The sequence below is a fragment of the Dreissena polymorpha genome, chromosome 1, assembly GCF_020536995.1.
Source record: "Dreissena polymorpha isolate Duluth1 chromosome 1, UMN_Dpol_1.0, whole genome shotgun sequence".
Lineage (NCBI taxonomy): Eukaryota > Metazoa > Mollusca > Bivalvia > Myida > Dreissenidae > Dreissena > Dreissena polymorpha.
This window is the reverse complement of record NC_068355.1, coordinates 50,672,495-50,687,041: the sequence shown is the minus strand read 5'-3', so window position 1 is coordinate 50,687,041 and position 14,547 is coordinate 50,672,495. Positions and strand designations below refer to the sequence as shown.

The window sequence follows — 14,547 nt, the reverse complement described above, 5'->3', positions numbered from 1 at the left end:
TCGCTGATGACCCCAATTGATTACAGGTAACTAGGTCAAAGGTCAAGGTCAGGATGACCCGAAATAGTAAAATGGTTTCCAGATGATAACTCAAGGACACTTATGCCTAGGATCATGAAACTTCATAGATACATTTATCATGACTTGCAGATGACCCCTATTGATTAACAGGTCACTAGGTTAAAGGTCAAGGTCACGGTGACCCAAAGCAGAAAAATGGTTTCAGGATGATAACTCAAGAACGCTTATGCCTAGGATCATAAAACTTCATAGATACATTGATCATGACTCGCAGATAACCCATATTGATTTTCAGGTCACTAGGTCAAAGGTCAAGGTCACGATGACTGGAAATAGTAAAATGGGTCAAAGGTCAGGCACGGTGACCTGAAATAGTAAAATGGTTTCTGGATGATAGCTCAAGAATGCTTATGCCTAGGATCATGAATCTTCATAGGTACAACGATAATGACTGGCAGATGTCCCCTATTGATTTTCAGGTCACTAGGTCAAAGGTCAAGGTCACGGTGACCTTAGTATTAGAATGGTTTCTGGATGTAACTCAAGAACGCTTATGCCTAGCTTCATGAAACTTCATAGGTATATTGATCATGACTCGCAGATGACCCCTATTGATTATCAGGTCACTAGGTCAAAGGTCAAGGTCACAGTGCCAAAAAACGTATTCACACAATGGCTGTCAAGGTCACGGTGACTCAACTTAGAAAAATGGTTTCCGGATGATAACTCAAGAATGCTTACATCTAGGATCATGAAACTTCATAGGTACATTGATCATGACTCGCAGATGAAATAATGATGAAACTTGACCAGGATGTTTGTCTGAACAATATCTAGGTCAAGTTTGACATTTGGTAAAGATTGAATGAACCGACTCCTCTCAGGTGAGCGAACTAGGGCCATTTTGGCCCTCTTGTTTTCAAAGTCGGGCATTGGCGAATTTAAGTGCTTACGAAAACGTCATTTTTATATAAATGACGAAATTTCGTGCTGGCGAAAATAAATGGTTTCACAGTATTTAGATTTTATTTCAAAGCGGCGCAATAGGGAGCATTTTGTTTCTGACAAACACATCTCTTGTTAGTGATAATTTTGATTGGACAACACTACTTTTTGCAATTTTCATAAAAAATCACATCCATTGCTTAATAGACTTAATAGTACAGACATGCTGTTTTAAAGTGAATATTTTCAAAATTATTGACCAATAAAGTTGTTTTCTTTTATAAATGAAATCTCAATTTCAAGTAACACAATATATGAGAATGGGTTTACAAAAAAGCACTTAAATTATCTAAAAAAAAATAAAAATGTGTATAAACTTCCAAATATGAGTGTTGCTGTATGGGTAAGAATATATGAACTATAAAAAAGAAGGATACCTTTACGCTAATGAAATAAAAATGTGTATTTTGAATGATCTTTTGACACTTTCAGAGTGGTGGTGAGTGTACTCGTGCATTTGCCTCGGTGGCCTTGGATCAAGTGGCTCACTGGAGGGATGAACAAGGTAGACCAGCCTGTCTTGCCGTTACTTGAATTTGAGCCTTGTTCTGGGAAAACAGGGCTTATTGCATGTGTATACAGTGTCATCCCAGATTAGCCTGTGCAGTCTGCACTGGCTAGTCAGGGACAACACTTTCCGTTAAAACTGGATTTTTACTTAGAAAATACTTATTTAAAAAAAAAAAAAAGACAAGTATCTGCCCTGACAAGCCTGAGCAGACTGTAGAGGCTAGTCTGGGCAACACTTTATTAACATGTACTAAGCCCAGGTATCTCAGAACAAAGCTAATTATAATATCATCAGGCCTAGCCAGGTTTAATGATTGACCAAATTGCTCTTGGAATAGCAGATTTTTGGCCCTCGGTTTATTAAAATATTTTTTTTCACAGTATAACTTCAATAGTTTTTACCCATTCTTAATTGAAATATTTTTCACACTATTGGTTTTAACATTTGAGGATTTTCTGTTTGAATGCAGCTTTTTTATGAAGTAAATACGGACAAAATGTTTTACAAAAAATATATATATCCATTTTGTCCTTCAGGCAACACGGGTCTCACCTACATAATCCAGGTAATCTCACGCCTGCTGGACCCCAAGACTTCAGAGTTCACGGCCTCCTTTGTTGGCAAGTTGGTGACAGTGGTGCTGTCCAAGGTTGGGGGTCAGTTGGGAGAACAGATGGATCTTATACTAAGGGCAGTGCTCAGCAAAATGCAGCAAACAGAGACCCTGAGTGTCATGCAGGTAGGTCCAAACGCTCACTGACTTGGATTGTTTTTCCTTTATATGAGGCAGTCGGTCTGTCCACAATTGTTTTTTTAGCTCTGTAACTTTTACATGCATGGCTTGGATAACGTAAGAATTTTATTCCCCACTTCTTGACAGTGAGAGTTGTACTTGACAGTACAACATCATGCTTTGAATGGGCTAGTTCACAAGTCAAGGTCAATTCATATCCACTTTGTAACTTTTGCAAGCCTAGATAGAACTTTGGATAACAATTTCCCACTACAAGACAATGTGCCAATTGCAACTTCCTCTGTAAAAGGCAAAGGTCACAATTCACTGTCAATTCACTGCCTACCGGACAAGCACTTACCGAAAATATGTCACATCCTATGACATTCCTTGTTTAAAATAAGAAATTAAAGAAGAATTCATGTTTAAAAAAAATGTACACCCATTGATTCTAATGGACACACTTTTTTTGCATTGCCTATTCGTGGCTTCACTTGTACAGTCTACAACCTCACTATTGCAGTCTACAACCTCACTATTGCTGCATAATTTCACTTGTACAGTCTACAACTTCACTTTTGCTGCATGATTTCACTTGTACAGTCTACAACCTCACTATTGCAGTCTACAACCTCACTATTGCTGCATGATTTCACTTGTACAGTTTACAACCTCACTTTTGCTGCATGATTTCACTTGTACAGTCTACAACCTCACTATTGCAGTCTACAACCTAACTATTGCTGCATGATTAACCAGGTTTTCCGAAGGAAAAAACTGGTTATTAGATTGGCGAATGCGGGCGGGCTGGCTTGCTGGCGGGCTGGCTGGCTGGCTGGCGGGCTGGCGGAATAAGCTTGTCCGGGCCATAACTATGTCGTTCATTGTCAGATTTTAAAATCATTTGGCACATTTGTTCACCATCATTGGACGGTGTGTCGCGCGAAATAATTACGTCGATATCTCCAAGGTCAAGGTCACACTTTGAGTTCAAAGGTCAAAAATGGCCATAAATGAGCTTGTCCGAGCCATAACTATGTCGTTCATCGTCAGATTTTAAAATCATTTGGCACATTTGTTCACCATCATTGGACGGTGTGTCGCGCGAAATAATTACGTCGATATCTCCAAGGTCAAGGTCACACTTTGAGTTCAAAGGTCAAAAATGGCCATAAATGAGCTTGTCCTGGCCATAACTATGTCATTCATTGTGAGATTTTAAAATCATTTGGCACATTTGTTCACCATCATGGGACGGTGTGTCCCACGAAAGAATCACGTCAATATCTCCAATGTCAAGGTCGCCACGACTAAAAATAGATTTAAAAAAAAAAAAACTTACAAAGGGGGTTAATTTTTTTTGGTCATTTCAAAAGTTCAGTTTGAGTTTTCTTCCTTTATCAGATTTTTTTTTCACAATGAAAACCTGGTTTTGTGACAATTTTGTCCCTTGTTTCACTTGTACAGTCTACAACCTCACTATTGCTGCATGATTTCACTTGTACAGTCTACAACCTCACTATTGCAGTCTACAACCTCACTATTACAGTCTACAACCTCACTATTGCTGCATGATTTCACTTGTAAAGTCTACAACCTCACTATTGCTGCATGATTTCACTTGTACAGTCTACAACCTCACTATTGCTGCATGATTTCACTTGTACAGTCTACAACCTCACTATTGCTGCATGATTTCACTTGTACAGTCTACAACCTCACTATTGCTGCATGATTTCACTTGTACAGTCTACAACCTCACTATTGCTGCATGATTTCACTTGTTCAGTCTACAACCTCACTATTGCAGTCTACAACCTCACTATTGCTGCATGATTTCACTTGTACAGCCTAAAACCTCACTATTGCAGTGTACAGCCTCACTATTGCTGCATGATTTCACTTGTACAGTCTACAACCTCACTATTGCAGTCTACAACCTCACTATTGCTGCATGATTTCACTTGTACAGTCTACAACTTCACTATTGCAGTCTACAACCTTACTATTGCTGCATGATTTCACTTGTACAGCCTACAACCTCACTATTGCAGTCTACAACCTCACTATTGCTGCATGATTTCACTTGTACAGTCTACAACCTCACTATTGCAGTCGAAAACCTCACTATTGCTGCATGATTTCACTTGTACAGTCTACAACCGCACTATTGCAGTCAACAACCTCACTATTGCTGCATGATTTCACTTGTACAGTCTACAACCTCACTAGTGCAGTCTACAACCTCACTATTGCAGTCTACAACCTCACTATTGCAGTCTACAACCTCACTATTGCTGCATGATTTCACTTGTACAGTCTTCAACCTCACTATTGCAGTCTACAACCTCACTATTGCAGTCTCTGCTGATGATATTTGCACGACTGATGCATGACCAGATGGATGCGGTTCTTGAGTTCTTGACAAGCGTCCCTGACCCAATGGGGAAGCCTGCGCTGGAGTTTGTACTGAAGGAATGGTGTGCTAGACAGCGCTCTGTGTATGGGGCATATGAAAGGAAAGTCATGTAAGTAGCAGTTTTAGAAGTATTTGCTTTAGTCTCGCTCTGTGAAAAGGGGACTATTTTTTTGCTTATGAGGGACTTGATTTAAAAGAAAAATTTCACAAAAGAAGAAAGTATGATCCCTGCTGACTGCACAGGTTAATCTTGGATGACACATTTAGCGCATGCATCAAGTCTTGTTTTCCCAGAGAGAGGTTTATTTATTTAATCAATCAAGTTCAGTGTGCATGTATGATAAAACACAATCTTGATTGTTCAGTGATTAATCAGTACGCAAATAGTATTTGTTTTACAATAATTATTTTTGTCCTGGCTAATTGCTGGGGCATATAGTGACTAGTAAATATACATTGGCAGTTTTGTTGCAGTAAGCAAGCTGCCGGGACATTTTGACCGTTATGTTTACATTGGCAGGGTTGTTGCCTTTAGCAAGCTGCTGGGACATATAGTGACCGGTATGTTTACATTGGCAGGGTTGTGGCCCGTAGCAAGCTGCTGGGACATATAGTGACCGGTATGTTTACTTTGGCAGGGTTGTTGCCGTTAGCAAGCTGCTGGGACATATAGTGACCGGTATGTTTACATTGGCAGGGTTGTTGCCTTTAGCAAGCTGCTGGGACATATAGTGACCGGTATGTTTACATTGGCAGGGTTGTTGCCTTTAGCAAGCTGCTGGGACATGTAGTGACCAATATGTTTACATTGGCAGGGTTGTGGCCCGTAGCAAGCTGCTGGGGCATTAAGTGATCTGTATGTTTGCATTGGCAGGGTTGTGGCCCTTAGCAAGCTGCTGGGACATTTAGTGACCAGAAAGTTTACATTGACAGGGTTGTGGCCCTTAGCAAGTTGCTTGGTCATATAGTGACCAGAAAGTTTACATTGACAGGGTTGTGGCCCTAAGCAAGCTGCTTGGTCATATAGTGACCAGAAAGTTTACATTGACAGGGTTGTGGCCCTAAGCAAGCTCCTGGGGCATATAGTGACGAGTAATGATGCCAGATTGAAGAGCATTGTAGTGGAGGGTGATGAGGTACAACCAGCTGCTGGAAACGGCATCAGGACGCGGTCTAAAGGTACACACTAAGCAGCACTTCACACAAGTAACTGAGGTTATTGGGGAAGATTATTTTTATCCCCTCTGAATTTTTATTCGGAGGAGATATTGTAATAGTTTCTGTCCGTTTGTGCGTCCTTCTGTCTGTCCGTCCGAAACTTTGTCTAGAGCTTATCTCCAAATCTATTCTATGGAATTACTTTAAACTTAGAATATAAACAGATGGCAACTAGGAGAAGTTCAGTGACCAAGAACCATAACTCTATCTACCTTAGTTTTTGAATTATTTCCCCTTTCAAATACGGTAATTTAATAGTAAATTTTTGTCCGGAGCATAACTCTAAATCTACTGGAGGGATTTACTTAAAACTTAAAATATAAACAGATGGCAACTAGAAGAAGTGCATTGTCCAAGAACCATAACTCTATCTACCTTAGTTTTTTAATTATCTCCCCTTTCATATAATTTCATAGTAAATTTTTGTCTGGAGCATAACTCTAAATCTACTGAAGGGATTTACTTGAAACTTAAAATTAGGAATGGCAACGAATACCGATTTTGGTATTCTAATATTCGGTCATCTTTCTGAACGAATATTCGGATATTCAGTCAACATCTGTTGGGAAAAAATAGACAAAATCAACTTGGTTTGCTGTACCATTACTCTATGAATTCTACTTTTGTTTTTACAGAAAGTTTACCGGAAGTGACTTAATATTGACACAGCGTTGCGGTCGCTAATTTGAAGTTGATTTTGTTGATTTTTTTTTATTTGATGTTGATCAAATATTCGTGAATATTTGTTTAAAAGCTTGATCGAACAAAGGAATCAGACTTTTTCTTCATTGAAAGGGAGATGGGTAGGGGAATCGGCGAATTGGAAGGTAGGTGGGTTCATTCTTGTGGGCATTGAATAGTAACAGCCACGTCTAGCTTTCAGTGTTAATAACGTCAAAAATGTCAAAACGTTCATATACACTTTTTTATTTTGATATTAAGACTGTTTATAACTAGATGTTATTGTTAAAATTGAATGAAATAATCTGTTTTTAAACTTTTAATATTGTACATTATGGGCGAAATACCAAAAACATTTCTTTAAGTAAAGTACCTGATTGAATATTGAGTAATTAATTAACGTTTGGACTGTGCGATACGCAAATACTCGTTAGAAGTTGAGTAAATTATTGTCTTAAAGCTTTTTTGATTGGACAACGTGATTGTAACCATACAATACGCAGTGCAGGTCGGTGTTTTAATTGCCGATGCAATTTGCACCTATCATAAATTTGACACAAAGTGACTGTCTTTGGTCAATTAAAGTTTTCCTATAGGTAGATTAATGACATGTGTACTATCATCACCATAGCGACGCATTATTGCGACTACAGGAATAAACACTATGAGATGAGGAACAACTTTTTTAACAATGTTTAACGCAAATTTCACGAATGCAAAGTCTTTGAAATTACTCATTTTTTTTTCTTTGAATATTCGATTCGGAAAATACTATTCGAATATTCGGTGCCGGACCGAATATTCGGATATTTGTTGACATCCCTACTTAAAATGTAAACAGATGGCAACTAGAAGAAGTGCAGTGACTAAAAACCATAACTCTTATCTACCTTAGTTTTTTAATGATCTCCCCTTTTATATAATTTCAATGTAAATTTTTGTCAGACCCATATACTGATTTCTCTTCCATCCATTGCCTGCAGGCAAGGTACAGTGGACCCAGATCCCAGTGGAAGTGCAGATCTACAAGCTTCTCATCAACGAGCTCAGTAATCAGATCGAGAGCCAACAGTCTACCACCCAGAATGATGACACTGTAGAGGATGAGGAAGATGTAAGTAGCTGAGGGTCTTTCTTGAATGTAGTTTACATCAAGATCATATGGAACTTGCTAGTTGTTTACTTAGCACTTGAATACTGGTAAGACTGAGTCTAAATTTGTCATTGACAATTTTGAGAAGGGTAATTTACTGCTGTCATACCACATAATTATCAGGGGTTGTAAAATTCCGGAATAATCCGGAAATCCGGATTTGGAGGCCCCCGGACCAGTTTTGAGATTGGCGTAAATCCGAGGAGTTTTTTTCAGGGGGGCGAGGGGGCTGGGGTGCAAAAAAAGTCTCTGTACAAAGTATTTGGTGACGAACCGCGAAATCTGGGTACTTGCGATTAATCCGGACCATGTCGAATTTGGCAGAAACGTAAAGTCCGGCTGCCAATCGTTTGCATGCGTTACTATTCATATGATACCGTATGTCTTAAAGCAATAAATTGATTGGCCAGTTATTTCCGGAGTTTCTTTTGTTTACAAGTATTCTGCAAAATAAAGTGCAAAAAAGAACAACAAAAAACGTGTGTTTATGTGGTTAAATAGTACAAATAATCACGGACGATTTGCCTAATGCACGAATTTACCACGGGGGTTTGTTGTTTGCGGAAGCTAAAACTAACCACGCATGGTGCGCATGGATTTCCAAACCTATTTTTAGAAATGCTGTAAAAGGCTTGTGATTCCAAACATCGGCTTTCAAATGCAATTGTTTTTATTTTTTTCTTTACTTTTCAGTTACAAATAACATCCTTGGTGTTTTAAGTCACGCAGAAAACTACTAAAATTATATAGATCTAGCTTCCGTATATATATATTTCATATTTTGCGACATACATTTTCAACAATCTTTTGCTTTACGTCAATTCACATTTTTGTTACTGTTCAGGTGTTGTTTACACCCTTAGCAGACGAGAAATGTCTAGTTTATTTAGCTCTGGCTTTACAAGTAACTGTAAGTCAAACATTGGCACAAATCTACATTTAGACTTAAATTAGAATTAAATTGCTGTTTTCATTTTGTTTAATTAGCAAAAATAAAAAAGGTTTTGTGGTGTATCATTTTGATCTTTATAAAAAAAAGAGGTTTACAGTTAATGTGATATTTCATGTTTGGGCAAGTGGCTTTACGTTGAGGGCAAGTAGATTTTCTAAGTACTTGCCCGGCAGGGCAAGTTGGTTTTTAGGTTAATGTTGAGCCCTGTAAGTGACAACATGGAAAAAAGGCTTCTAATGATTTAATGTGTCTAAAGCAAGGTCAAGTTTTAGTCTGTCAGTCAATACATTTACCTTAACAATAAAACACAATTTGACATAGCAAGGATGCACTTTTTAAGTCCTCAAAGGCTCAAAATTATTTGGCTTCGGGGGGCTTGGCCCCCCTGAACCCCTACAAGGGGTTCCACCCCTGGACCCCGGCTGATTTTCAGGATTGGGACTAAAAGTCCATTACAACCCCTGATTATGCCCCCTTCGAAAAAGAGGGGATATATTGTTTTGCACATGTCGGTCGGTCGGTCCGCCCACCAGATGGTTTCTGGATGATAACTGGAGAATACTTAGGCCTAGGATCATGAAACTTCATAGGTACATTGATCATGACTGGCAGATGACCCCTATTGATTTTCAGGTCACTAGGTCAAAGGTCAAGGTCACATTGATTCAAAATAGTAAAATGGTTTCCAGATGATAGCTCAAGAATGCTTATGCCTAGCTGGGATCATGAAACTTCATAGGAACATTGATCATGACTGGCAGATGACCCCTATTGATTGTCAGGTCACTAGGTCAAGGTCACAGTGACTCGAAACAGTATAATGGTTTCAGGATGATAACTCAAGAATCTTACACCTAGGATCATGAAATTTGATAGGTACATTGATAATGACTGGCAGATGACCCCTATTGATTTTCAGGTCACTAGGTCAAAGTTCAAGGTCACAGTGACTCAAAATAGTAAAATGGTTTCCTGATGATAACTCAAGAATGCTTACGCCTAGGATCATGAAACTTCATAGGTACATTGATCATGACTGGCAGATGACCCCTATTGATTTTCAGGTCACTAGGTCAACGGTCAAGGTCACAGTGACTCGAAATAGTAAAATGGTTTCCGGATGAAAACTCAAGAATGCTTACGCCTAGGATCATGAAACTTCATAGGTACAGGGATCATTACTGGCATTTGACCCTTATTGATTTTCAGGTCACTAGGTCAAAGGTCACTAGGTCAAAGGGTAAGGTCTCAGTGACTCTAGACAGTAAAATGGTTTCCGGATGATAACTCAAGAATGCTTACGCCTAGGATCATGAAACTCCATAGGTACATTGATCATGACTGGCAGATGACCCCTATTGATTTTCAGGTCACTAGGTCAAAGGTCATGGTCAAATTGACTTTAAACAGTAAAATGGTTTCCGTATGATTACTCAAGAATGCTTTTGCCTAGGATCATGAAACTTCATAGGAACATTGATCATGACTGGCAGATGACCCCTAATAATTTTCAGGTCACTAGGTCAAATGTCAAGGTCACAGTGACTGGAAACAGTATAATGGTTTCAGGATGATAACTCAAGAATACCTACGCCTAGGATCATGAAACTTGATAGGTACATTGATAATGACTGGCAGATGACCCCTATTGATTTTCAGGTCACTAGGTCAAAGGTCAAGGTCACAGTGACTTGAAATAGTAAAATTGTTTCCTGATGATAACTCAAGAATGCTTACGCCTAGGATCATTGAACTTCATAGGTACATTGATCATGACTGGCAGATGACCCCTATTGATTTTCAGGTCACTAGGTCAAAGGTCAAGGTCACAGTGACAAAAAACGTATTAATACAATGGCTGCCATTACAACTGACATCCCATATGGGGGGGCATGCATGTTTTACAAACAGCCCTTGTTCTTGATTAAAATAGCACAAAAAACACATAAAAAATGCACTGAAAACAATGGTACCTGACACTGTCTGTTATGGCAGGGGAATAGTGTAATAAAGTCAACTGCATTATGTACCTCTGAAATACTGATGATATAGTTCCAAAACAATAATTCTGTGGTTAGTAGGGTTACTATGGCAACTACAAACTATCTGCATTTGCATAAAGTGTTGTCCCAGATTAGCCTGTGCAGTCTACCATGGCTTATCTGGGACAACACTTTCTTCATTTATGAAACTTTTTTTGATAAGAAGTCTCTTTTCAATTTAAGGCCAGTCTTGGCAGAAAGTGGCGTCCCTGATAAGCCTGTGTGGACTGCTAATCAGGGACGACACTTTACTTACACATGCATTAAGCCCTGTTTTTCCAGAATGAGGCTCATATGGGAGATAAATGCATTTGAGAAGTGTCGTCACAGATTAGCCTGCGTATTCTGCACAAATGGTAACTATGGTAATAACACACTATCTACAATGATGCAGGGGGATGGCTGGGAGGATGAGGACGAGGGTGGGGACATGCCGCCTAGTGGTCAGACCCTGTCCAGCCTTCTAGAGGAGTTTGTGGGTGAGTTCTCCACACTTGCTGACGAGGCAGAGGAGGAGGAGGATGACCCTGACGCACTCACGGACCCTGTCAATCAGGTCAACCTACTGGTACGCATGGTTTGCTTGAGCCACAAGTATCCAATATAGTTATTGGCTGCTTTGTTTCCTTATTGGCATCTCATAGGTGTGATTTCTCCTTCTTTCAGCCGACATTTTACATTCAATTCCAAAAATTGGGCACTAAAGTAAAATCTAAGAAAAACCTTGTAACAACTTTTAAAGCCACATTAATGTCTCGATCTTGATAACACTTCAGAATGTGTATCTCGGCAATAATGAGGCTTTGATAGGATCTTGATTCAAGTGTGGTCAAAAACGAGCTCATTGGTTCAAATAAAGCCTGTTACCTCTCTAGCAGCCACTTTATCTTGAGTTTACCTGCTTGAAATGTTTCTCTTGGCAATATCTAAGGTAAAGTTGGAATCATCACTGGTTGAAATCTTAGAAAGACATTAAAAAACTATAAAAGTTTGTGACTTACGATGAAACTTAGTCTGCTTGTATGAAACATTTCAAACGTGATCAGAAAGTAACTTAGTATAGGATGTATTACATACTTTACGGCTTATGAGGAACTCTACTGTTTTCAGCCATACCTCACTGAGTTCCTGCAGTCTCTCTCCCAACAACCCTACTACACAACCTTTGCTGCACATCACACGGAAAATGAGAAACTGGTTCTACGTAGTATCAATGTACAGGCATAGGAACATTGTTTTAGCATTTTATTTATTTTTATTCTTGTTTGCTCTTCAGATGATCCAAATACTATAAAATTGGGAAATGTGAGATTATGAGCGATTAGTTGTGCATCATAAGCTTGCAGTGATTTTATTTTACAACATAATACTTACATGTATATAATTATAATATGGTACAACTCTAAATTATATTAATAAAATGGTGTAAGAGATAATAGTTTTTATGTAAATATGAATGAGTTTCAACAGATCATTATTAAATAAATCTTTTGAATTTTCTACATGACAAAGTTATTTATGTTGAATTACGGGATCCTGATTTTCCAAGCTCTCTGTTAGGACAGTTGAAAGTGGCAAAACTGATATTACTACACTATACTGACTGCAAAATCTGTTTGATTGATGGAGTCTTTTTAGCTGGCAGTGTTAACAGAGTTCTGATCCAGAAGCATCAATATATTGAAAAGCATCCATATATTGGTTTACAAACTCCATTTTGATCCATAATATCTTTATAGATACAGCCACTGTGAAGATGTCAAGCACACTTTTAGACCTACATGCATTAATATATGAATCAATACAAGTGCATACATTTTGTTAATTTCTTGTAGAGTTTATAAATGCTAGGTGAATGTTTGTGTGTTTTAATGTCATTGCTTGTATGAACTCAAATACTATGTATTAAATTGTTAAATAGATCATCTTCTTACTTCTTACATCATGCTTTAAAATAGTAGTTTAACTGTGCAATATCAGTGGACAATTATTTATTGTCAGTATTCATTTGTAAGTCATTATAATATTTATTTTTATGCCCCCGAAGGAGGACATATAGTGATCAGACTGTCCGTCCCTCTGTCCGTCAGTCTGTCTGTCCATCTGTCTGTCACACTTTGCGTTTAGGTTTCGAAAAATGCTCATAACTTCTATGTCGCTTCAGATGGCAATTTTATATTTGGCATGCATGTGTATATGGACAAGGCCTTTCCATGCGCACACATATTTTGACCCCTGTGACCTTCAACTTAGGGTCCGCGTTTAGGTTTCGAAATCTGCGTTTAGGTTTCGAAAAAAGCTCATAACTCGTATGTTCTTGAGCTATAACCTTTATATTTGATATGCATGTGTATATGGACAGGGCCTTTCCATACGCACAAACATTTTGATCCCTGTGACCTTGAACTTGGGGTCCGCCTTTAGGTTTCGAAATCTGGGTTTAGGTTTTGAAAAATGCTCATAACTTCTATGTCCCTCGAGATATAACCTTCATATTTGGTTTGCATGTGTATATGGACAAGGCCTTTCCATACGCACACAAATTTTGACCCCTGCGACCTTGGCCTTGAAGTTAGGGTCCACGTTTAGGTTTCAAAATCTGCGTTTAGGTTTCGAAAAAAGCTCATAACTTCTATCAAGCGTTAAAGGGGGCATAAGTCATCCTATGGTGACAGCTCTTGTTTTAAACAAAGAAGGTGTTTTGAGCAATCCTGTTAAAATTTAATTGACTGATTAAGTATCATGTGTTTATATAGCTGCATCATTGGAAAGGGTTTAATACTAAATAGTAAATACAGCCAGCATAGCTCCAGACCTCCCTTCACATTCTAGCAGTCGGCCCAGGAGCCACCTGGTCTGCTATAAAGTCATGAAAGGTTTCTTGGTCTTGTGAGCAGGATTTATGAATCCTATATGTGCTTAGTCCCAATTTTGGATTTAATGAAACTTTCTTTATAATAACATAATTAGATCATGTATTTGCATGAACATAGATTTCTATATTCATATGTATATAATAAAAGTTATTCATACAGTGTATTCATGCAAACAAGCAAATGTGATGCAGACAAAACGTCTTGATAGTTGACTGCTATATATTGGTAATGTGATCAGCGTATTTAGATAGAAAGAATGATCTGTTAAAAAACCCAGAAAGAATGATCTGTTAAAAAATCCAAGCCTGTAAATGATCGTATTCAAGTATTTGATACAACTTCAAGTTGGTGTTCATATCAGTTATCTTTGAACTAGTATAATTATCATAAAACACCTTTATTTAGTTTCCTTTATTGTTTGATGTGTAAATGCTTTTAATATTCCAGTATTTAATAAATATAAAGAATGTATTTTCTGTGTTAGTGATTGCTGCGGTTTCTTTTACTGTGTCACTATCAACGCATTTGAGACATTGATTTATAAAGGTTATAATATCCGGAATCTGGTCTTTATAACTAAATGAATATTGTGTTATACAGTTAGTAACGATGACCGTTTTATATAACTAATGAAATCGAATTAAAAGAAATCTCCTGGAAATCCTTTTATTGAGTCAATAAACTCGTAAAACACGTGCACGAACAATAAAGGTCACAAGTACTTGTTTATATACCAAAAAAGAAACTCGTTGGTCACCTTTGTAGAGGGTTCTCACATAATGCAGCATAACGTGCGGAATGACCCTATGAACTTTCAAATATTAATTAACCCTCGCACATACGGTCATTCCACAGTGTTCTAGCGGTAAGACACATACGCCTAGGGGATTGAGCCAGACTCAAACAATAGCATTGGGGCCTGACACAGAGACTTTT

General features: G+C 38.2%; 1 protein-coding gene across 4 annotated transcripts in view; it reads left to right on the top strand.

Annotated features, from left to right (window-relative positions):
* The window catches only part of LOC127880258 (importin-9-like), a 67,776-nt gene extending 53,694 nt beyond the window's left edge, over nucleotides 1-14,082 (top strand). For 3 of the 4 annotated variants that reach the window (XM_052427600.1, XM_052427590.1, XM_052427577.1), the window contains 7 exons: nucleotides 1,459-1,531; nucleotides 2,074-2,276; nucleotides 4,632-4,798; nucleotides 5,741-5,868; nucleotides 7,572-7,702; nucleotides 11,130-11,303; nucleotides 11,846-14,082. In XM_052427600.1, coding sequence (XP_052283560.1) covers nucleotides 1,459-1,531; nucleotides 2,074-2,276; nucleotides 4,632-4,798; nucleotides 5,741-5,868; nucleotides 7,572-7,702; nucleotides 11,130-11,303; nucleotides 11,846-11,962 — 993 coding nt within the window. In that variant the 3' untranslated portion in view covers nucleotides 11,963-14,082. The remainder of the gene's footprint in view (nucleotides 1-1,458; nucleotides 1,532-2,073; nucleotides 2,277-4,631; nucleotides 4,799-5,740; nucleotides 5,869-7,571; nucleotides 7,703-11,129; nucleotides 11,304-11,845) is intronic. The other variant, XR_008049489.1, reaches the window with a different exon arrangement.
* The last annotated feature ends 465 nt before the right edge of the window (nucleotides 14,083-14,547 follow it).